Source organism: Emydura macquarii, unplaced genomic scaffold (assembly GCF_026122565.2).
Source record: "Emydura macquarii macquarii isolate MOO-44397 ecotype Brisbane River unplaced genomic scaffold, CSIRO-AGI_Emac_v2 contig_1146, whole genome shotgun sequence".
Taxonomy (NCBI): Eukaryota; Metazoa; Chordata; order Testudines; family Chelidae; genus Emydura; species Emydura macquarii.
In genome coordinates this window covers 4188277-4213795 of record NW_027131283.1, presented here as the reverse complement: position 1 = coordinate 4213795, position 25519 = coordinate 4188277, and the positions used below count along the sequence as shown (strand labels likewise).

Below are 25519 nucleotides of genomic sequence, written 5' to 3'. Positions count from 1 at the left end.
TTTCATCAATGGAAAATGATATGCACTAGCCTTGCTATCCCAAATGGAGTTTCCCCACACACTTTAATCCAAACACACTGGTTAAGATAAGACAATAAAATAAATGTATTAACTACAGAAAGATAGGTTTTAAGTGATTATAAGTAACGATGCTTAAAAGTCAGGATCAGTTACAAAATAAATAAAATTTTAACCTATTTTAACAAGCTACATGAACTTAAAAGCAAAAAGGTTTTGCCTTACCATAGGTTTACAGCAGTCTGTACTGGCTGAAAAGCCTTCCAGCCAGCACCACTCCTTGTCCAGTTTAATTATGTTTCTTTGTCTTTTGAGCATTGTAGCTGCCTTGAATAGAGATGCAGGCGGAGAGAGGTGATTTGAGGCCACTAGGGCCATGTTTACGCTACAGAGTTAAGTCAACTTAAGTTACGTTGACAATCATAAGCCGCTTTAATAACATCAGTTGTGCACATCCACACAATGCTCCTTGTGGTGCAGTGTGTCCACAGCCATTGCTTTTGCATTGACAGAGAGAGCATTGCATCAGGGGTAGCTAGCCCACTGTGCAACTTGTCACCCTCTCCTACTGGGAGCTCTAGGAATGGATCACGGTGCACGATTGGAGCATGTTCACTACCCCATGATGCAGTTCTTTCCTTCCCGTTATTCCATGGGCTTCTGTCTTCATTTCACGCTATTTTTCAACAACCCTTATAAACTGTGCACCCACCATCTCTGCTTGATGGCATGGATCCTGAGGTGCTGACCGCTCTGCTGATGAGCATCATGAACACCACATGATTGGTCCTGCAGTATTCCATGAGCTGCAAAACAGAGCATGAATCAGTGATGCCTTCCTGGAACTGTGTGTGGGGCTTGCCCCAGCACTGCAGCGCAAGGACACCAGAATGAGAGCTGCACTCACTGTGGGGGAAGAACAACTGGTGATTGCTATGTGGAAACTGGCAACTACAGACTGCTACTGGTCAGTTGCGAATCCGTTTGGAGTTGGAAAGTCCACTGGGGTGAGTTGTGATGATGTAATTGTGCAGGGCCATTATTCGCCTCCTGCTATGAAGGACTGTGACTATTGGTAATGTGCAGGAAATAACTGATGGCTTTGAGGTTATGGGATTCCCTAACACACATCTCAATTTTGTCCTCAGACCATCTTGTGACAGAGTATATCAATTAATAAGGCTACTTCTCCATGGTCTTGCAGGTGCTGGTGGATCACCAGGAACATTTCCCTGACACTAATTTGGGGAGGTCAGGGAAGGTGCATGATGCATGCATCTTTCAGAACACTCGACTGTATAGAGAGCTGCATGCTGGGACTTTCTTTCCAGACCAGAAGGGATGTGGAAGTGCCTATAGTGATCCTTGGAGACCCCGCCTACCCTTGCTGCCATGGCTCTTGAACCTAGACAGCAGCAAGGAGTGCTTCAACAACAGGCTCTGCAGGAGCCAAGTGACCATTGAATGTGCTTTTGGGTAATTAAAAAGTCGTTGCACTATCTTTTTGCCCAGTTAGACCTCAGTGAGGAAAATATTCCAATGGTCATAGCAGCCTGCTATACTCTGCATAATATCTGCAATGCGAAGGGGGAAAGGTTTCCCCAGGAGTGGACCACTGAGGCTGATGGGCTGGCTGCTGATTTTGAGCAGTCAGATATAAGGGCAATTGGAGGAGCACAGCGGAAGGCATTTGAATCAGGGAGGCTTTGTAGGACTATTTTGACAATGTGTCTTTATGTGATGCATTCGGCCAGGCAATGTTTACTTGCCACCTTGGATTACTTCTGTAGTGGTAGCTTCCTGACCCTTAATTGTAGTGAGCAAATATTCCTGCCTATAGCCACTGTGTTTGATTGCGAGCACTGACCGATGTGTGTATGACACACACAAAGACACATTTCGAAGACTCAAGTTTAATAACAGGACAAAGCACAAAATTTTGGTTAAATGGGACATGGAAATGAGGAACTGTCTTGCGGTTAGGGCTCTCACAGCTATGTGTCACTCCAGCCTGTCTTTCATTAATTGGCTCCCTCCATGCTCTTGTTTTGCTATGTGCTGCCTATGCAGCACTTCACGAAACATATCTTCCTTACTTCTTTACAGTTAAGGTTCACTTCCTTATCTGATGGAGGCCTGACGCTGGTGGGGAGGATTTGGTCCTCAAGGGCATATCTTCAGGAACCAAAGGAACAATGAACTGAGACAGTATTGTCAGTGTGCTCACAACCATGAATCATAAAAGTTACACACACCTCTTTCTTACTGTCCTTTGGCTAGCATACAGGTCAATGTGAGTCCCAAATATGGTGGGTTTCCTGAGGGTGGGGAGTGGCAAGAAGGAATTGGCAAGAAGGGACAAAGAGTGGTTTGTGAAGGGGGTTACTACAGGCCGCTACGGAGACCATTCTGAGTATTGGTAGCCTTTTCCAGAGGTGAGGGTAATCGACCCTGATACCCATAGGAGTGAGAGAACCCAGGATGCAAGCGTGCATCTGCTGCATGTATGTGGCTTCAGACTGGTGTTGTATGCTGTTCACCTGTGTGCCACTCTGGTCTCTGCAGAAATAATTGCTGGGTGGCATGGCAAAGTTTCCTAAAGCAGAGAGAGAAACAAGGCAGCTCTGCCAAGGAACCTTCGGCAGAGGATTGCAGAATACCTACAGGAAAGTTTCCTAGAGATCTATATAGAGGATTCCCAGAACATCCCCCCGTGTACATTAACAAACTTTTCCGCTATGACTCCACTGTGTAGCTGCACGGGCTCTGTTGTTAATTCTGTCCCTTGTTCCTCCCGTATCATATAACAAATTACATGAGAGCTCAATCTCTCACTGTGCAGAATCAAAGCACAATGAGTACTTACCAGAGCTCCCCTCTTCTGCATCAGGCACGCCAGAGCCGGAGTGCTAGGACTGCCTAGACCCCTCCGCCGTTAAGAAGTAGTCCTGGCTTGCCAATGCCACCAGACGTCTCTGTCACCTGTTCCCCATCCTTTTCCAACTCCACTTCCTCATCCACAATGTCATCCTCAGGGTTCACTAGCTGGCCAGTGTCTCCAGTCCCCACTGGGGCTCTTGGTGGAGGTGGGGTCGCCCCGAGGCTGGTGTGCAGCTCCTTGAAGAAGCGGCACGTCTTTGGCACTGCAGTACAGCATCAGTTGGCCTCCCTTGCTTTCTGGTACGCTTGCCTCAGCTCCTTGTTCTTAGCACAGCACTGCTGCATGGCTTTTTCGTGCCCCTTCTCCTGCATGCCACCAGCAGTCAGCCTGTAGGTATCAGTTTCTGCAGCTGGAGTGAAACTGCAACTGCACATCTTCCTCTCTGCATAGACTTGTCAGATTCAATAGCTCCAGTGTGCTCCACGCGGGAGAGCATCTGCTGTGGATAGCTGGTATGGTCAGCTAGGAAGATGCTGTGTGAATTATGCATGCTGAACAAAAAGGAAGAGGAATTTCAAAAATTCCCAGGCCTTTAAACAGGAGAGGGCTCATATCTGTGTACCTTCAGGGTGGCAAAGTTCAAACTGCTGATGGTCAGGGTGGGCATTGTGGGACACCTGGTGGCCAGTTAGGGTGACATAACCAAGTGCAGTGTCTACACTGACACTGCATTGCTCTAACTATGTCGCAAAAAGCTCTATGTTGTTTGTAGGGGTGGTTTTATGTTGACGTAGCAGGGGAGTTACATCCGCGGAAGGAGCATTTCAGTGTGTACACTGCCACTGTTTTGTCAACGGAAGTTGACTTTTGTCTTCAAAACTGCATAGGGTAGACAAGGCCTAATTCTCATTTTTAGACCACTCTTCCCTCTTTGAGGATTGCCTGTCACCTGAACAGGCAATCTGTTTATATGAAAACCCCCCATTGTGTCTTTGCCAATAGGTGAAGTCCTCGCTCCCACCCTCCTTCCTGCCAAGAGGGTTGCTCTTGGTGGACCTTTTTTCCACCTAGTAACTTTTAAGCAGGGATAAAATGTTAAAGACAAAGAATTTACTGAGGCAGGTCACAGCCTCTTTCACTCTTCAGGAGGGCCACCGTAGTCAGAAGCAGCTTCAACAGTGTAATTTTTCCTTCTGATTCCTAGGAGGGTGCAACTCCTCTTCTCAGTGATTCTGGGGTGCTATCACTGAGTCGTGTGAAAGCTGTATTTAAAATAAAAAGCCCCAAGGAAATTAGAAAATAAAAAGTACGCTTAGTGACCCTTAAGGTGCACATATCCATCCAAAAGCTGGGAAATAATATTTTACAGAAAAAGAATTTGTGTATTTTTTTCTCCCCATATATTACCTACAACAAATCAATACTCCATCAGACTTCTGCTTCCATCTTTTACAAATACCAAAAAGCAACGCATACCCTCATTCCATCAAACTTGCATTTTAATGTAAAACCTTAAGTGACCTTAGCAGGGTTAAGACAGAATAAATGCCCAAATGCATGGAATATGGGACAGTCATTTTGTGTTGCTACAATTGATATAAAAATATATGAGATCAGTGTTAAGATTTTGTGTTTAGAGTGCAAAGCATGGAGGTTGAATGCTGACCACTCAAAACTTTCAGCTGAGTCAGAGGGAGTTGCAGGTTCTAAACACCTCTGACAGTCCAGAGTACACTTATATTTAGGTATTCACTTAAATCCATATTTGCATAACTTTAGGAAACAAAGGCCCTCATCCAGTGATTAGATCTGTCTGGCTTCACACTTACACCTCTGCAGAGCCCCATTGATTTCAATGGGATTTTGCATGTGTGTAAATGTATGCCTGCATGGAACTGAAAACAGGTTTGGGACCCATGTTTTGAAAGTGTTTGACCTTTATATGTATAGCTTTCCAGGATAAGAGGGGTGGAAAGCATGGTCACGTGGGACTTTTCAAGATCACTATATGGTGAAAACCTCACTGATTCGTTATTTGATTTGACTAAAACACAATTGTTCAATATCTGTAACAAAATGGGTACTTTTTGTTAATGAACAGATTATCAGAAATGGTTGTTTTGGGGGCTTTTGGCGTGTCACCAAATTACATTAGACTTATTTTATGATTTAATTGATTCGGGATTGTTCCTGTTAATCAAGTTTAGGATGGGTCTACCAGTTCCATTTGCTTCAGTATTGTTGTTGCATTTATATTAAGTATAATAGATTCATATAAACTTGACTCTTATGAAATACTGACTTTCTGGGGAAGAGGAATTAATGAAATTTTCATCAGGTTTTACTATCAGATACTTAGTTATATCAGTAATTCTTCAGTATAATGCTGTATTTATTGTATTTTAATCTTACACATTTATGTGTAGGGAGGAGGGACTGATGCTGCATTTAATCAAAGACTTTGCCCACCCATTCTCCTCAATTGTCGTCATTAGGTCTTAAGTACTGGACTCCACCTCCCCCATTGTTCTCAATGCACTTGGATTCCTATATGATACCTCTCTGTTACCTATTTTTGTATTACTGCATCTGAAAAAGAGAGTTAGCCTCTCGAAAGCTTATGTCTCCAAATATTAAATCTGTTAGTCTTTAAAGTGCCACAGAACTCTCGTTGTCTTTGCTGTATACAGACTAACATGGCTACCCCTCTGGAACTATTCTGTATTTAATCAATTTGCATACTACTGGAGTGCAATAATCTGAGAACTCTAGCAAAATTGCAGATTAATGGAAGTCATCTGCCGCATCTGAATACTGCTTGCTGCTTTGCACAAGAGGCAAGAAACCCCATGGCTAGCTAGAAGCTTTTTAAAACGTCAAACAAAAATAAAATTACATAAATAGTTGCTGGGATCAGTAACCTTCCATCTAAAATAGAGATGACAAGCTCACCAGCCTTTTATAAAGCACTTTAAGATTTATGAATAAAAGTGCCATAGAAGTATGAAACTTTACTATTATTTCCCCCTCCAGTGTTGCAGCTGCATGGAGGGTACATACAAGAAATTGTGGGTCTAGCATGCTATATAATATATAACTCCTATATATATAATTCTGTAGCTATGCCAGTTACAAAAATTATCCACATTGGTCCAGAATTTATGGCTGTACTATTAATTTTCAGTAATTTGACCATAATGCTAAAACTTCCTTGGTTTGCTAGCCATCTCATAATTACTAAAGAGAAATCTGTTCCTAATTAAAATTCAACATGTCAAACTGAACTCTTTCTTTTTCAAATCCTGGCCTCACTCCTTTCTGCATAACCATTCTATCCATCTCCCTTTGTTAAAGGCTCAAGAGCTTGGTGTCTATCATCTTTGACACATCTCTCCAGTTGGTTTCAGTTCCACATCATCTTTTTAAAACCTGCTGGTTCCTTACCATCCATCTTCTAAAACCTTTGTGCTAACCTTGATTATCTCATATCTTGATTACTGCAGCCTTCACCACGTTGGTCTTCCAGATACTCAGTCTGACCAAAGTTGTGCTAAGAAAATCTCTCAATCCCAAGGTTAGGACCAGGTTCAGCCCTTCTTAAAATATCTTTGCTGATTCACTAGATTTTTTTTTTTTTTTTAAAAAGGCTCCAGAGGCAACCCTGGCAATTTCAGACCAATAAGCCTAAATTCTATACCTGGCAAATTGGTTGAAACTATATTAAAGAACAGAATTATCAGACACAGACATTATCATAAATGACCATGATATGTTGGGAAGAGCCAACATAGTTTTTGTAAAGGGAAATCATGCCTCCCCAATCTCTTAGAATTCTTTGAGGCGGTAAACAAGTATGTGGATAAAGGTGATCCAGTGAATATAGTGTGCTTGTACTTTCAGAACGCCTTTGACAAGGTGTCTCAGCCCATGGGACAAGAGGGAAAGTCCTCTTATGGATCAGTGACTCGTTAAAATATAGGAAACAAAGGGTAGGAATAAATGGTCAGTTTTCATAGTGGAAAGGGATAAATAGCGGGTTCCACCAAGGATCTGCTCTGGGATGTGTGGTATTCAACATATTAATAAATGATCTGGAAAAAGGGGTAAACAGTGAGGTAGCAAAATTTGCAGATGATACAAAATTTCTCCAGGTGGTTAAATCCAAAGCTGACTGCAAAGAGTTACAAAGGAATCTCACAAAACTGGGTGACTGGGCAACAAAATGGCAGATGAAATCCAGTGTTGATAAATGCAAAGTAATGCACATTGAAAAAAATAATTGCAACTATACGTACAAAATGATGGGTTTTTAATTAGCTGTTACCACTCAAAAAAGAGATCTTGGAGTCATCGTGGATAGTTCTCTGAAAACATCTGCTCAATGTGAAGTGGCAATCAAAAAAGCTAACCATGTTAGGAACCAATAGGAAACGGACAGGTAATAAAACAAAAAAAATCATGATACTACTATAAAAATCTGTGGGGTGCTCACATCTTAAATATTGCATGCAGTTCTGCTCACCTCAACTCGAAAAATATGTATATTGGAATTGGAAAAGGTATAGAGCAGGGCAACAAAAATGATAAGGTGCATGGAACAGCTTCCATACTAGAAGAGATTAAAAAGAATGGGACTGTTCAGCTTAGAAAAGTGATGATTAAGAAGGGATATAGTAGAGATCTATAAAATCATGAATGGTATGGAGAAAGTGGAGTAGGGAAGTGTTATTCGCCCCTTTTAATAACACAAGAATCAGTGGTCACCCAGTTAAATTAGTAGGCAGCAAGTTTAATACAAACAAAAGGAAGTACTTCACACAATGCACAGTCAGCCTATGGAACTCATTGCCAGGGGATGTTGTGAAGGCCAAAAGTAAAACTTCATTCAAAAAAGAATTTGATAAATTCATGTAGGGTATGTCCACCAATACCTATTAGACAGGATGATCAGGGATGCAAATCTGTGTGTACTTGCATATCTAACACATTCATATATATTAAATATATATATAAATCCGCTTTCATTAGCATCTAGACGTGTGCATTAGCCTGCCAAGCAACAGAAATATCATATTTGTCCTCATCCTCATTCTTCCCTCTGCTACCGTTCTACATTTTTCAGCTCTTGTTGTTCTCATTTAAAGTTCTCATTTCCTCTCTAAGTTGAGTTTCAAGCAAGCTGGTGGAGCAGTATGAGAGAGCTCCCACTGACTGTGATGTATATATTCTGTGGCTGTGTGGAGGGCATCTGCTTTCGATGCCATCAAAGAAGTGCCTTCAGGAGCACTAAAACTTGTTTGTTTTAAGTGTAAAATTATATCTTCAGTGAAAGGTGCAGATCTTATATTTAGAAAATATTGTTGAATGTTTTAATATTTAAAGTCTGTTAGAAAATAAACTCTGTATCTGCAGACTTACCTTTTCATTTTTTTTAATAAGACAAAATACTTGCCTTGCCCAAGGTTATTTGAACCTGAAACTGCTATCTTGTATTTTTCCTTTTTTTGACGGTTTCAGGAATAAATTGGAGACACAGCTCTTCCGTCTGATAAATGATTGGTACAAGTGAGATTGCTTTTACTCAAAAAATGTCATTTTTTTGCACACATCTAAAATAACAATAGTCTAGAGCAACCCAGATATAGTTACCCAAAGTCTGAGATAGTATTGAGTGGTCAGCGGCAGGTTTCTGGTGGCTAGCCTTCCTCCTAGCCACTGGGAAGTTGGATGTCAGTCTTCTAGCTCATCAAAAGCCTTTCTACACTTTTTTTAATTACATACTTTAATTAATTTCTTTATAGGTTGCTTAAAACAAAGCACGTAACTTATAGTAACCCCTCATGGTCTAACAATTTTTCCAGTATTCACAAAAGAACCTTATAATTCTACTTATTAGCAAAGCAACTCCTAGTCATAACAACAGCAAGACACCATTTGTCATAGACACCCCGGTCCAAGGTCAGTTATCGACACTCCTTCCCTTTCTCATGAATCTGTCACTTTCTATCCTTATTAGCAAAGCTGCAGCTGGGCAGCTATTTGGCCTGTTTAGGCAAAGCCCAAATTATTCCTGACTATGTTCCAGTTAATGGTGGCAGAGTATACAAAATGGCTGTGGTTATATAAAGTTCAGTTCTCTCATAACAGGCTTCCCATTTTTATTATGTTTGGGAAGCTAATCCTAATGGTGTGTTAGTACAAATGACTAGTAAAACAAGAGGTGTTGAGAGGAGAGCGTAAATGGGTGAATATTACCAAAGGATGATAATAGCTAGACTTTGTTAACAAAAGTAAGTCAAGCATTCTCTGTCTTTTCCATTATGTATCTGCTGCAATTTGGATCTTCTACAAGCAGTATAAGGTTGTCTGATCCTGTACAGTCAGCAGAAAATGAAGACAGCAGAAGTGTCTACTTTTGTTCAAACCACACATATTAAACAGCTTTCCCTATCAGTGTTAAAATGTGATGCTTTCTTTTTTTTGGTTGTGAATTGTATGCGCTAGTCTTGCTTCCTAATAAAGTTTTACAGGAAAATTGTGTTCCTTCTTAAATAATTGTCTTTTGTTAGGAATGTCTTAAATGTACATGTCACAGATTTTCCTATTCAGAAGTATCTCTCAAAAGAATGTGTTCTCCTAACTTTCTGTAATTTCTTGCAGGTATCTGATGATGGTCAGTACGTCTTACTATCTATACGAGAAGGATGTGATCCAGTGAACAGGCTGTGGTACTGTGATCTACAGAAGGAATCAAATGGTATAACAGGTAAGCTTTTATTTTCCTTTCATCTTTCCCTTCCTTAGATTGTTTTCCCATATCCTCTGTATGAAAAAAGATACACAGCTAACATTCAATTTCTTCTGTTTAACATCAAGGACAGTCGTCGTGTATATGTCCCATTTTTTATTTTTATGTCTAAAAGGATGATAAACATACATTCATGTGTATGATTTGGTTTTACAGATTGCTGTAATGTTTTTCCAATGTTTAAAACCATGGGAATATATCTTCATGCTAGAATTATGTGGTGCATCTAAATTCAGACTATGATCTCTATTTTCAAAAGTGCCTGACTTGAATATAACTTTTTTTCTTTGTACATTGTCAGTAAAATTGTGAAATATTTTAATTCTTTAGACCTGCATTTATAGTCACAAATATTTACTTTGTTGTATCGTTTTATCCCCAGAAATAATTTTAGTAATTGGTACTCCATCAGAACTTCAAATAGTTATATGCATTGTTGTTCTATGGGCAGTTCTCATACATTATAGCTGTATTAGCATCATTATTATGTATGTAATAACAGACTTATTTATCTTGCTTTCTATCCTCACAAATAAGATTAAAAGAGCACATTTCTTCCCTGTGTTTCTTATGCCTGTTCTATGTGTAGCTGTACAATCTAATATCTCCATGTTGATAGTTTTGTTGTCCAGTGTTTTGATACTTCCAGCGCATTAGGCTATAGAAATCTCCTCATAATATAGTCTCTGGTCAGAGCATAACAGGCACGTTTTTGCTATGTTGGATTCTTGTTGTATTGAATTAGAAATTTACAGATGGACTGAATAAAATCTACAACAGCTGCCACATCAAATATTGGAGAGTAAGGAAAATTGCATTCGTGCCTGTAAACAGAGTACTAGGGAGACATTGTGGTGATAGGTACCTTTTAGAAACAATGGAGTATGTGATGGATTTTGATTATGGTTTCTCAGTCATTTGCATTACTATGCTGCCTGGTTCCTGGGAACATCCCTTAATTGACACACACATGTTGCTCAGCTTAGTTAGTCACCAAAACCAAATAGTTTGAACTTTGAGTCTTGCTGGAATTTGTTCAGTTTTGGATACTTCATGTGCTGGTGCTAAATAATGCTGAGGTAAATGGGGTAGTTAATTCTTAACTTCTCCTTTTATTAGTATTTAGTATTAGTAGAATACTAATTTAAAATGTAGGCCCTCTTTCTGCAAGCGGGGTTTTCTAACTCCTGTCTGTGTGCCCTGGTAATACTGTCTTGGATAGATCAGAAGCTGTCTAATGAGCTCTTATACTTCTGATAATATAGGAGAGCAGGCCAATGAAAATAAAGTGAAGCTGCACAGAGGGGTTCTTAGAAACATAAAGACAGCGTAAGACTCTGAAAATGAAAGTGTTGGGTACAGTGGAGATAGGCTACAGAGATATTTTGCTAAATAGCAAACTGTATAGTTTGTCATTTGAGTTGGAGAAGCTGAAGACGGGGATACTGAAACTACATACAGATATACACATATGTACATACTTTCTTCCTCTTCCCCCACATCATTCCTCTCACCACAAATGAATACAACACACAATCTTACAGAGAGTCCTGCTATGGAGTCTCAGAAAACTACACAGGGGCTAATGAAGTTTCTGTTGTGTAGCTCAGTGTGAAGTAAAACTTACATATACTGTAGTTTAACCTTCTGTATCCTTATGTGCTAGCAATAATAGATCTAATCCTGCTTTGCTTTACTAAGTTACAAGATACAAGAATAAGAGAAGTTTAAAAACTTATTTGAGAGCTTCTAGAATAATGAAATGATCATTTGTTGATGGGGCCACAGTAATTGTGTATGTAGTGTGCTATTCTCACTACACCTGCATGAACCTGACTACCATCAGTTTATGGGGACTTCCACTCCCGTCATGTTATTTTCTGGGGAGGGACAGGATTTGGAAATGCCACTGTGCCTCTGGATTAGTCTTGCAATATGTTATATGGAGCAGTAGTGAGCTGTATACCAGCTTTGGGAACACTGCCTGAGTCTTGATTATCCCCCTTGCTTTTTATTCTGATTATATCACCTCACTCTTGTTCTTACTTGAAGACCCTGTATAGCTTTGCCTCTCTCTGCCTTCTTGTGCAGCCTTGTCCCTAGTTGTATTGTTGCTCCAATCCTTCTACTTTTTAAGTGCTGGGAGCCTCCATACGCCAGTAGTCCTCTTCTGACAATTGTTTTTGCACTTTTCCCCATGCTGTCTGTGCCCCGTAGCATGCTGTCCCTGAGCTGACCAGCAAGGCTGCTACTTGTTGCCTTCTCACTGAAATTCCTCTCTAAGCCCTACTTCTGCTGTGTACACAAAATTAAGCAGGTGATAAAGGTGATAGAGGGACAGGTAACAAATGGTCATTATAGAAGGACAGTCTGCACCTTTAAAGGGCCAGCATGCCTTGAGCCAGTCAGCTCTGTTCTGTTAGCCTCGCCCTACCCCACTAGGGCTGGGTGTAGGACCAGAGGAGGAAAGCCCGGCAGTTGTAGGCTGGCTGGGGAGGAGAACAGATGGGCTGCTCCAATGTGTGGCAAGAAGCTAGGCTTGAGCTGGGAACTGGCAGCGGGCCACAGCCTGCCAGACGCCTTTGGAAGGAGGCTAGACCTGATCCAGATGGTTGTTTAATTGGAGCCAAGGAGTTGGCAGTGAGACAGGCCTTTGCCACTGGGATCCCACCTGTAGGGAAGAGGGCTGAAGGCTGATTCCAGCAGGGCCAAGGACTCTCTTCTTTTGATGCTGTGTTAGACTTGGACTAACAGACTCTGTTACCCCAGAAAGGGTTGAACACCTTAACGAGCAAACAAATGTCTTAACAAAACACTGCTATGGTACTATTTTAAGGCCTGTTCCTGCACTTACTGAATGTAGTGCTTTCTACTCTGAGTATTAATAGAACTACACTTAGTAGTAAGTGTCAGCAGGATGAAGCCTGTATATATTAAAATATCTATATATTAGAAATATACAACATTCAGAGGAGGAGGGCTCTCCAGCTGGCCAGAATCTCTAGCCAGGTTCTATGAATATTTTCCTGATCCTGAATAAGTAATAAGTAATGCACGATGTAGTATGTTAATGTTTTATTGTAACTTTGCCTTAATAAAAAGTTTGAATATATATAACACACACGCAACATTTGCTGTCCTCTGAATCAGTGGCTGTTTTAATGAGAGAATTTGCATATTTTTATCAGCTCAGTCTCTTCATATTTAAGCTCCTTCAGGACTCTTGGATGTATACCATCTGGGTTAGTTGACTTATTGCTTTTTAAATTATCCTTGCTTCAGAATCTCCTTCTGGCACCTCAGAGTTGAGTAGCTCATCTTTATTACAAGAAAAAAAGCAGGTCAGAGGTATGTATATCTTTTCCAATGTCCTTGATGGTGAAGACTGATGCCAAAAAAAAAAAAAAAAAAAAAGCATTTACTCCTCAGCAATGTTCTCTTATCTTCTTCAATTGCTCCTTTTAAGCCCTGTGATCCAGCAGACTCACCAATTCTTTTGCAAGCTTTGTGCTTCTCATATATTTAGAAAATTTTAAGTTTCAGAAATGTCTTTAGACTTCATATTCAGAATGTTAAATCATTCTAACAGCATTCCCATCCCCAAAGATATAAATGTAAAGGAAAAATCTGGGAGGATTATTTTTTGAAAGCGTAGGGGGTATTATTTCAAGAGACATCCATAGTCTGTAGGGATTTATCTTTATCTGGAACTCTAAAACTAAAATCTAGAATAAACAATGGGCTGAAAGTCTGACCCCATTGAAATCAATGGCAAAACTTCCACTGATTTCAGTGTGGCCAGGATTTCACCCTTTTTTGTATGCCTTGGAATACTGAATGGTAAGGATCTGAAAAGGAGTATTGTTAGATGTCAGATTGTAGTGAACATAAGGTTATGCAAATAGCCTCTAAGGTATGAGAAAGATATATTTCCCAAAGTAATGCATATTAAACAAGTTCATAGATCACTTGATAGGTCACAACCCTGTATGTGCTACTTTGACATTTTACAATCAACGAACTTAGTTGCAAATATATTTACACAGATTAACTCTCTTCTTTCAATATTTGCTTTATAAATAACTTTCTGGAATTGAGACTCTAGAAGTTATGTCCTGGTAAAAAATAATTATTTGAAACTAAAGAAATGAAGTTCTAAATTGCTTTGAAATATGATATGACAAGCTGTGAGATAAGAAATGTTCTGTCATTGCTTTTATGGCACACTACAGAAATACCTAGAACTGATTCTAATCTGTGTTTAATGTCTACAAAACCTGTTTTAAATATCTTGTTAACTAATTTAAAGTTCCTTTCATTAATTTTTATTCATGGGGTGTTCACTGTGGTGAACAATTATGCTGGCTTTTCCTCCCTTTCCTGTGACAGAAATTACTCACATTCTTCAGCTGTGTATGACCATTTTGTTTCAGCAGATGTTCCAGTAGTCAGGAGATATGACCATCACCAGTGGGTTTGTTTTTCTTTTGGCATGAGTGCCTGGTGGAGCTAATTGTGGTGCTGTCACTGTTTCTTGGGATTTAACAGTAGTGATGATAAATGCAGCCTCCGTGTCCTGAATTCTTCACAAATGGTTGTGAAGAAATATCATGAAATTCACTTAGCATGTTAGAACTCGAGGTTTGAGTGACAAAATCATAGACTGTAGATTGTACAGACACTTTGGTAAAACATGTCATATGTAAACCCAAGAGTTACAGAGAAATCTTCTCTTCTCAAGGTGGCAAAACTTTGCTTTCATTAGGACCTAACTTGAGAAATCTTTCCAAAATGTGTGATTCAGGGAAGATAACCTATAGGCATTGACTTTTTAGGAATATATTGTGTTGGTTAATTGTAAGCTGAAATGATTCTGAAAAAAAGATTTTCCCATTAGGATTTTTGGGGTCCCACAGTGAGGTAAAAGAGAGTACTTAATTTGTGAATAAAAAGAAAGATTCACAGATGCCATGACTGACATTTTCAGTTCCTTAAACATCTCTGATGAAAATATTCCTTTGCCTGCTTGTTGTTGGCAACTGAAAATTGACCTAAAACCATGACAAAAGTTGATATGCTGCTATCTGGGTGGAGCAGGCATGGCTGTTGGATGGAAGTTGAAGCAGGGGTAAATTCAAGACACATCTTCTCTCTGCAGCATTGTTTTCTTCTAAACCCAGGGGAAAACTGCAGGGAAAAATCCTGCAGAAAATCTAGGGACTGGCATTGGGAAACAATAAATACTACCACAAGTTCAAATGAGACCTAGATTCAATGTCCTTGTTTACAGAATATAGTCAGTCATGATAACAGGTTTGGTTAACTTGTTTCTTCCTATTTAAATACTTCAAATGATTTTTTTTGTAGTGTTTATAACAAGTCATGTTATAGTTTAGTTTCCTTCAAAGTAGTAGTCTCAAAAATACAAATGGCTAACTTCTTGTATGCATATTTTTATTACAGTGAGGCATACCATTTACAGCTCCTTTGTAACTAATTGCTTAACATATCATCATTTAGTATGTATTCCAATGTGATTGGCTGGGTAGGTGAAGTGTCCAAGGCTATCTTAATTCTTAATATAAAACTAGGAATAATATGTAAAGGTAATGGTAGCATCAATTATTCTTCATTTCTGTTTATTTCTGTTATATTAGCAGCTCAGGACCCCAGTCAGGGATCTAATTGTAAAGGCATTGCACAAACAAATAACCCAGTCTGTCTTTTCCCCAGAGAGCTCCCAGTCTAAAATCTGCTGAAGCTTTAAATAAGCCAAATATGAATGACAACTTGGAGAATGTAGCTTCTTGGAAATAATTCAAGCTTACCAAAAAGGAAGTACTCAGTTGTTCTTTTATTCAATTAGTACCATACAAAGAAATTTCTCTTAGTAACAGCAATAGCAAAAATGCCCATCAACAATTCCCTGGATGAAGAGGAAATGAAGGAGAAAATAGCTGGTTTTTCTTTTCCCGAGCTTTGAAATAATTATTAATTTTGTGTGGCAGATTGTTTTAAATCAATATTAGCCAGATTGGATTTCATTATTATAGAAGAGTCTGCATTGCATAATATATAGAGTTGCAGGTTTTTATTCACATTTATATCCTTCTCTACCTGACTTATTTATACAAATAATTAAAAGTCCAGTAATTATATTCTCTTTGTTGAAGAGGAACACAATAAGCAGCTTTCTCTATATTTAACCTGTATTAAGGATTTTTAATTATAATTTGGTTTTGTAAATCCCAAAATGTTGTTTTTATTTTATTAGAAGGTGAACAATTCAAATTGAAAAACAGCAGATGTTAGGGGGCAATAAGGGAAGAAAAGAGAAGAAAATATGATCCGTTTAGCTTCTTCAGTGAATAATGTGTCTCTTTAATCAGTGATGGTGTTCAGAACTGATAAAACTCCAATTACCAGAGTAATTGGACACTCTTAAGCTAATAACTTTTCTGAATGAAATTAATAAATATGAACAGCTTTTATGTAAGAGTCCACAGACAAGATGTGTGATCAATGGTGGTCAATTTCCACATGTTAAGAAATATAGAGATGAGTGACTACCTCGCCCTACCCTCCGCACTTCCCACCTGCCAAAAAAGGCTATAGGGGCAACTTGCAACTATGCCCAGTACCTTATGCTATGTCTGCCAATAAGGGGTAAAAGTCCTAATAAATTTAATGCACTTTAGTGCTTTCCACTATTACTAAATAAAAGGCCCAGCATAGAATTTCCAGCCCAAGAAAGGGGCTAACATAATGTTGAGCTACCTTTGTGCATTCTCTCCCAGCTGTAGACTTTTAGGGCCGCTTTATGCTGCTCCAGTTCGTTTACCCATTGAAAAGGATCTGGAGCAGTGGATGAGGAGCTTGCCACGGAAATTTAAGTGAAACTGATCTTGCTATAAGGATGAGTACAGTCACAAAAAGGAATCTCTGGAAACAAGGATAATAATGGAGTGATAATATGTGTTAGTACTACAGCAGTGGCTGTAATTTGTACATTGACTGTATTTGCTAAGGGAGGGAAAGGCAAGCAGACAAGCAGTTTTCCATCTCTCTCTCCCACTCTCAATATGTACTTGTATACATGTGCATACATTATAGGCACAGCAGACAGAGTTTGAAAAGCAATCCCCTGAATAAATGTTGGAATATCACCTCAGCCCCTGTATCGACCAGTGTGTGTGGATGCTGGGGAAGGCAACTAGAAGAAAACTAGAGTTTACTCATGGCTTCTAAAGCTGATTTTCTTTTAATGAAACAAGGTTTGGATGCACCTTTTGTTTGCATGGAGAATTTGATGCTCCATTATTGCCTTCTTTGATGCCATCATGGTTTGCCAAAAATTGAGAAATTAAAATACCATTTTAAAAATTGAAATGACTATTATCTGCAGCTTTGTCATTTCATGAATGTTTTACTTGCTTTGTGACTGACAGAAAATGTAAAAATTCCAAATGTCTTTACTTTGAATCGGTTTTGTTTGATTGTAGATAACAGAAATCTATTCAGAATAAATACACATCCATATTAGAAACAGTTATTTAAATGCTTACAGAGAAAATACCTCTATTACCAAGTGTCTGATACATAGCAACAAAATAAAAATGATTAATAGAGGGGGGGAATGTAAAAGGTTTTTCATTATTGCTTTGGGAAGACTTTAAGAGAAGAAGAATGGTCTTGTGTTTAAAACACTGGACTGAACTTGATGGGGACTCAGGAGATCTGGACTTAATTCCCATGGGTTGCTGTAGACTACCAGTGTGAACTTGGGCATGTCACTTAATAGCTGTCTCAGTTCTTCATCTATAATATGGGGATAATGATATTCCTCTCTCCTTTGGCTCTTGTCTACTTAGATTGTAAGCCCTCTAGGCAAAGGTTGTCGGCTATTAAGTGTTTGTTCAGTGCCTCGCATAATGAGCCCATACTTTGCTTGGTGTCTGTGGGCATTACTGTACTTTCTGAATTATAATTTGACTTACAGTGGTTGGAAATAAGATGTCATTTTCAATCAAAAACTCAAAACTGAATAGATGTCAGTAATGTTCATTACTGATGACTGACAGGTCACAGGTTTCCACAAAACTGCTTAATGAGCTATTAAAATGTTTACTGTGATTGAATGCTTCTGAGAAGAGTAACAGTATAACTTGCACTGCAATTAACAGTATGTTAGACAAGGGTGTGCTCAGAGCTAAAATTAGTTCTCACCATACACACAACATAAGCTTATGTCTTATAAGCCTGGCTGGGCATTATTAACTTGACATAAGTAACTTGCCTCATTTCTTACTGGGCATGATTGGGAATGTGAATGGAAGGTTAAATTCTAAATAGGGAGTTAATAAGCAGTGTGCTACAGTCAGGATGACTGTGCTAGCTAAGGTAAGCAGGAACAACCAGTTACTAGGGCCAATGGACAAGATATACCTGGAATGTAAAGATCAGGTTATACATGAACAACACATGCTTTACAGGGATTGGTTCTTGAAAAGTAACCAAGCCAATTATGAAGTCTATGATGCAATATATAGTGAAGAATGTATAGAATCATGGGACTGGAAGGGACCTTGAGAGATTTTCTAGTCCAGTTCCCTGCAATAAAAGCAGGACCAAACATTATCTAGATCAGCGGTTCTCAACCGGTGGTACGCGTACCACCAGAGGTACGCGGAAGACGGCTCGGTGGTACGCGAGGCGAACCTCGCCGCTGATTCCGCCGCTGAATCCCCCCCCCTCGTCGCCGCCGCGGAAGCTTGCTGCCGCCAAATCCCCCCCTGCCGCCGCCGAGAAAGCCCACTGCCGCTGAAAGTCCCACCCACCCTGCCGCCGAAAACGGTCAAATGGCGGCAGGGTTTCGGCGGTGGGCATTGATCCCTCCACGGAACCCCGCTGCCGCCGAAAGTGTTCCCCCCACTTATTTACCGAGTTCCACTCGGGCCAGATACAGTCAGGTGAAGTGGTACTTGACCTGACTGTACCTGACCCGAGTGGTACTCGGGGAGGAAAAAAAGGTTGAGAACCGCTGATCTAGATCATCCCTGATGGGTGTTTGTCTAATCTGCTCTTAAAAATCTCCAATGATAGAGATTTCACAACCCCTCTAGGCAATTTATTCCAGTGCTTTACTAGCCTGACAGTTAGAAAGTTTTTCCCAATGTCCAGCCTAACCTTCTCTTGCAGCAATTTAAGCCCATTGCTTCTTGTCTTATCCTCAGAGGTTAAAGACAACAATTTTTCTCCCTCTTCCTTGTAACAACCTTTTATGTACTTGAAAACTGTTATCATGTCCCTCCCCCAGTCTTCTCTTCTGACTACACAAACCTAATTTTTTTCAATCTTCCCTTAAAGGTCATGTTTTCTAGACCTTTAATCATTTGTGTTGCTCTTTTCTGGACTTTCTCCAATTTGTCCACATCTTTCCTGAAGTTTGGCGTCCAGAACTGGACACAATGCTCCAATTGAGGCCTCATCTGTGCAGAGTAGAGTGGAAGAATTACTTCTCATGTCTTGCTTACCACACTTCTGCTAATATATCCCAGAATGATGGGGGGTTTTTTTTTTTTTTTTTTTTTGCCACAGCATTACAGTGTTGAATTGTATTTAGTTTGTGATTCACTGTGACCCAGAGATCCCTTTCTGTAGTATTCCTTTTTAGGTAGTCATTTTCCATTTTGTAAGTGTGCAACTGATTGTTCCTTCCTAAGTGGAGTACTTTGCATTTTTCCTTATTTAATTTCATTCTGTTTACTTCAGACCATTTCTCTGTTTTATCCAGATCATTTTGAATTTTAATCCTGTCTGCTAAAGCACTTGCAATCCCTCCCAGCTTGTTATAGTTCACACACTTTATAAGTGTACTCTCTATGCCATTATCTAAATCGTCGATGAAGATGTTAAATAGAACCAGACCCAGAACTGATCCCTGCAGGACCCCACTTGATGTGTCTTTCCAGCTTGACTGTGAACCACTGATGATTACTCTCTGCAAACGGTGTTCCAACCAATTTTGCACCCATCTTATAGTAACTCCATCTTGGTTGTATTTCCCTAGTTTATTTATGAGAAGATTATGCAAGACAGTATAAAAAGCCTTACTAAAGTCAAGATATATCACATTTACTGCTTTTCCCTGTCCACAAAGGTTGGTACCCTGTCAAAGAAATCTATTCGGTTGAGTTGACATGATTTCTTCTTGTGTTATTAGTGTTAGTAAAAATGTATATATACTTAAATTTTCCCGTGTAACTTTGGATGTGTGTTACATCCTATACTTATCCCTTACGCTTGAGTCTGATCAATGCAGCAACTTTGCTGTATGCCAAATAAAGGAACCTGAGTGACAAGACTGGAGTCAAATTGAGTTCTTGGGGAACTGACAGGAAGAGGTCTCAGAAGAACCCCAACATGTCAACATTTACGGTAGTATGTAGAGTATAGATGCTGCACGCAACCGAGCACAGGTGTAAATACCAGTGTGGATAATGAGGCACTGCTTAGGTTAGGGGTTCCCAAACTTTTGGGGTCGTGCTCCCCCCTTACCTGGTCTGTGCCTCCTAAGAGCCGCAGTCAGGAGCCGGGGTCAAGAGTGGGGCCAAAGCTGCATTTGAGGGCCAGGAACTGGGACCGGAGCTGGGGCTGGGGTTGGGGCTGAGGCCGCGAACAGGGCCAGGACCTGGGCCTGGCCAGGAGCTGGGACTAGCCAAGAGAGGGCCCAGGTGCAGGCCATGATCAGAAGTGGGGCATGGGGCCGCAGCTGGGGGGTTGGTGGCTGGGGCTGCCGTCTGGGGCTGCCGCCTGGGGGAGAGAGGCTAGAGCATAGATGAGGGCAGAGCGGGGCTGAGTGATGCTTCCTCCCCCCGCCCCTGAGGGCTGGCTCAGACTCCATCGCACCCCACAAAGATTCCTGTGCGCCCCCTTTGCGGGGCCATGCCCCACAGTTTGAGGACCACTATCTTAGGTGAATAAAGACAAACCAGAACCTTGGGGTATATTCCTTACATGGCTCTACACATCCAAGCATTTGCACATCCATCTACACTGCTGTTGTTAGCAGTGTAGTGTCCTTCTGCCGGAGTCTTTCCTGACTACAGTGAAAGACCCCAGCAGTGGGGAAAGGCTTTGGCAAGGGGGAGTCAACGGGGAAAGACTCCTGAAACGGGGAGCTGCCAGAGCCTTTCCCTACTGCCTCGCCACATCAGAGCCTTTCCCTACTGCCTCCCCACATCAGAGCCTTTCACTGCCACGTGTAACTATGCACATTGTGTGGACAGAGCCTGCTTTTTACTATGGCATGTAGCTACACCTATACTGCATTCTGCTGCCACCAATATAGATGAGGCCATAGTAGTGAAAATATATCAGAATCTGACAGTCAGGGGAATGTTTGCAGACGTGGTTGTCCATGAACTGAAGAGCTCTCTGACTAGGGTTATATGTCCATGTTGACTTAGCAAACAAGCAGGATGTAAAGTGGGTTATGTGATGACTGTGAGCAATGCTACCACTATGCTCTTTCCATTATTGTGTGTTCATTCTTTAGCTGCTCTGTATTCCGTGTTCTGGTTCAGTGGACTGCAGAAATAGTGGGTGGGTATAAGACATTCTTAAGTTATATTGTATATTAGGAGTTTAATGGCTGTAGAGCGCTGAGGTGGTAGTTCTTAGAGGTTACAAGAGAGAAGGGGGAACATCAGAAATAGTTTGTCAGGAGCCTTATATGTGCTAGAGGAGGTTAAGGGCCTAAATCGAAGCCCACTGAAGAAAATTCATGTGTCTGGGGGGAGAGGGATGTGGTTCTTTTCACTGAATTCAGTGGTTTTTGGATCAGGCCCTAAGGAAGCAAAAGCTGGACTGATGGAAACTAGAGGAGGACAAAAATGACGTGTTTAAAAATAAGTGAGATGAGACTCTGCAGGAAAGTTCTAGAAAGAAAAAATAGATCTCAAAGAAGCAAACTAGTTACAGAACCTTCTTGAACAAGGAAGAATTACCTGCATAACAAGTTGTATAGTACCAGATTACACAAAATGGAGTGGGAATAAATTTGAAAATTGAGGGAAATTGAAAAAAGGAAATTAGTGATGCAGTTCAGATAGGACAAAGACTCTGGCATGAGTGCCAGTGAAGGTATTTAAAGATGGAAATGTTTGGTAGTGAAACCAAACCTTTATCATGCTATCTAGTCACCTTAAAGAACTGAGGTAAGAGCCATAGGATTAGAAATTGAGAAGGGTTATTAAGGTAGCTACTGATGCGTGCCCAGAATACAGAACATGGGCCCTCGGTTTTCCCTGCCCCCATCTGTGTGATCTCGCCGCCCAGAGGATGCCATTTTGCATGTGAAGTCATGCTGGTTGGGCCTGCTATCTTGAGGTTCCAGGAAAGATATTGAGCAGACAATGTTCCCCTCCTCAGGGTGTAGCTTGAAAAGGCTGTGTTTTGCATAATCGGAAGCAGAGGAATTTGCATTCAGATTTCCCAGGCAAAAAACTTGACACTGTTTGTCCCAAAAGTCCAGGGTTATCTGGCATATTGTTCCGTATATTCCTGTGCAAAATGCAATTCCAGCCCACAATAATTCAGAAACCATTCATTTAATATAATGGACCAAAAGATACTTACATTTATTTCAATAAGGTTCTGCAAGGATATTGCAGGAAATTGCCATATTTGTTACAGTTAGCATGACTGGTTTATGGAAATGAATCCTTTCTCCTGGAAACTACTGCATTTTGGAGTCTATCTTCCAACCCTTGTTCATCCATGTAGACTTGTTGAAGATGATGCTGGATTAAGCCCTTTGTTTTGACTCTCTTAATGGTGTATGTCTTGAGGCTTCATATTTATGCCATTTCTGCAGACGGGGGAGAAGTACTGGATTAAACATCGGCTAAAATACAACACCACAAATTAAATGCTGACAATGTGCAGAATACTATACATGATACAAATATAAAGACAGTCCTAGAGAGCTTACAGTCTAAAAGACCTCTCCATAAGCATACTATCACAGTTTACTAGCCCTAAATGATTTCTAAATATGTTAACACAGACTTTTCTCTACCTTTTTGTGGTCATCTTTCCTAAAATATGTTGACACTATCTTTAAGCCTGTGGGGTTTAAAGGTACAAGTCATGTTACCACAAGTCATGTTAGTTTTCAGACTATTAAGCAGGGAGTTTCTCTTGCAGTTTGCATGTCTACAGAAAACCAAACACATTGAAATTCTGGTAAACTGGTCTGAATCCTTTATTAGGGTCAAGGTTTATCATAGTGTTTACTTTTCTGTGAGCAAATGCTCCAACAAAGAGGTGTGCTCCATCCCTCTATCTGTTTCTCTCCCAATATTTTACTATTATAATTATTTAGTTATTTACATTGGGGTAGCTCCCAGTAGTTTGATAGGCAAACACATAAGACAGCACTGGCCACAAAGATCTTACCTTCTGAAAAATAAGCAATAGGCAAAGGGTGGAGAAAGGGGATAAAGAGAATCAAAGTAATGTAGTGGTTGGTACACACACATTGGAACTACCAATGTGTATGTCTGCATGAAACTGACCTCCAGCTGTCCTCCAACCCAACTATTATTAACCAGTTAATGTTTTTGTAGGCTTCACAGAAGAAATGGGTCTCTGAATTATTAGGTGAGCTGTCGCTTACACCACAGTGCCATGTGTAGGTTTATGGTGAAATCTTTTGTTAATTTCTGTTTAATTTATCATTTATCTTGTGTGTGAAATATGCTGTTTGACAGCAACGGTAAATGAAATTTTATCTCTATGACTAGATTGCCACAACATAGGGCCCTAGCAGTATGTGTTTCTCCATACTATGTCTCTGCTCTGACTGCATGGACTGTCTCCCATGATTAGATTCCATGCCCATTCAATCACTGGCCTTTCTGCTGAGACTGGCAGCCCCATTCTGATGGTTGACTGAGAAATCAGTCTTTCTCTTAGCAAAGTTACTTTTGCAAATAATGAAAATAATAATTTATTAGACATTGTAGACTAAACAGGTTTTCTTTCCTCTGTTTTTATTTTCTTTGTTTCTATTGTATTTTAATATCTTAAATTTGGTGAGCCACTTTTGAGCTGCAAGAGATATAGATGTACTCTAATCAACTGAATCAAAGTCTAAAACTATAACTGTTAAATCAAATATGCTGGGTTTACTTCTGGAAAGCATTTGCTGGAACACACACCAACTCTGCTATACATGTAGACACTAGAGACCTAGACATAATGTAACAGAACCATTGGAGCAGTTTTTCTGATTTAGCTTTTACACAAGTTAATATCTGTTATTTAAACTGTTCTGCCTGTTATTTGCCACTTCATAAATGCATTAGTAATCTTTACTCACCACATTTCTTGTACATTGTGCTTAGTATGAGTTGTAGAATTCTCTTACGTGCACTTTCTATAAATTTTAAGTGACGAGATAGGGTGTCGTTAAAGACCCTAGCAAGCATGACATTTTATTAGTTCTGCTGTAGAGAAGGCAGCTGTGTCTTGCACATTCATTGATTCTTGATGTGTAGGTGTCTGAATTAGTTGAAGTTAATTCAGCCTGTCTGGTAGAAAATGAATATGATTCTGAAAAGGAAGGCACATGTGATTATATATTATTATCTAGTAAAGTAGAGTACACTCTAGTTTAACTCATAAAGCATATGCTGGATGTTTAAAAGATGTATCCAGAAGACTTAAGATCTGGTGCATTTCTCTCATTTCTAGAAGACTAATTTTAAGATAGTGTGACGGACAACCTGATATCCTCAAGAAGTATGACTATTAACTTAATAAAATTCATAACTTTTGTCAATACCTGTAAAGCTAAATTAATTTGTAGAGTGACATTTTGTGATAGCTGTTGTCGGTTTGTCTTCCTTGCAACCATAATCTACATGACACAACATTTCTAGTTTTGTGCTACTGGAAAACTGAAGGGAGCATCTGTTCAACTTTTCAGGTTAGTTAAAATGCCCTTCATGCTCTGTTTTCGTATCCTTCACACGCTACACAGTGTCTGCTTTATTCCTTGCATGTTGTGTATGTTTAATAGCCTTAACAGGGCCATCGTGAACTTCTTGATAAAAACCAGAGAAGGGTAGTGACAGTGTGTATAAACCCCACACTGATGAGGAAGGGGCAAGGGAGGCTCTTGTGTGCTATGGTAACACCCCCCTCCCCCAGGTTCTGCCAATCATACATGTTAGGGAGGAGGACATGTTAGAAGAAGGAAGCTGCAGTCAGCCAGGGGAAGCTTTAAGAAGGGAGCAGCTCCTAAAACAGCACGAGGGACCCCCAGCTCTTCGAGGAGTCCAGCAAACCCCAGGGGCACATCTGGAGGGAGAGACTGATTTGGCTGTGTGGCTGGAAGGACTCCAGTAAAGCTGGTACACAGGCACCCCTGAAGTAAAGTGGTGCCACTGATCTTTTCTCTTTTTGTTGACCCTTCCTGGGAGGGGCTTGTTTTCTGTTGAATTTGAACTTTTGCTTTGCCCCGCCTATAAACAAAGTCAGAAGGCCCACAAGGACGGGGTCCACTGTAAGGACTAGGAGACTGGGCCTGAAGTGGGTTGATCCTGTAACTGGGTATGGCAAAGGAATCCAAACCCAGCTAGAGAGGTGCCCCAGAGAGCCTCCTTTACATGTCCCTTTAAACAGGGACTCTAGTTAAAATTATAGCTTCTGGACGACATTTTTATAAAGCGGGGGGAAAAAAGAGATGTCTTTCATAACATGAACTTTGATTTTGTGTGAAATGTCAAAGGTGGTGAGTTTTG

The 25519-nt window shown here is 40.2% G+C and overlaps 1 protein-coding gene across 2 annotated transcripts in view; it reads left to right on the top strand.

Moving 5' to 3' along the window:
* Positions 1–25519, top strand: part of PREP (prolyl endopeptidase) — a 156972-nt gene that overhangs the window by 33403 nt on the left and 98050 nt on the right. The window contains exons 7-8 of one of the 2 annotated variants that reach the window (XM_067546535.1): positions 9560–9665; positions 12990–13055. In XM_067546535.1, coding sequence (XP_067402636.1) covers positions 9560–9665; positions 12990–13055 — 172 coding nt within the window. The remainder of the gene's footprint in view (positions 1–9559; positions 9666–12989; positions 13056–25519) is intronic. The other variant, XM_067546536.1, reaches the window with a different exon arrangement.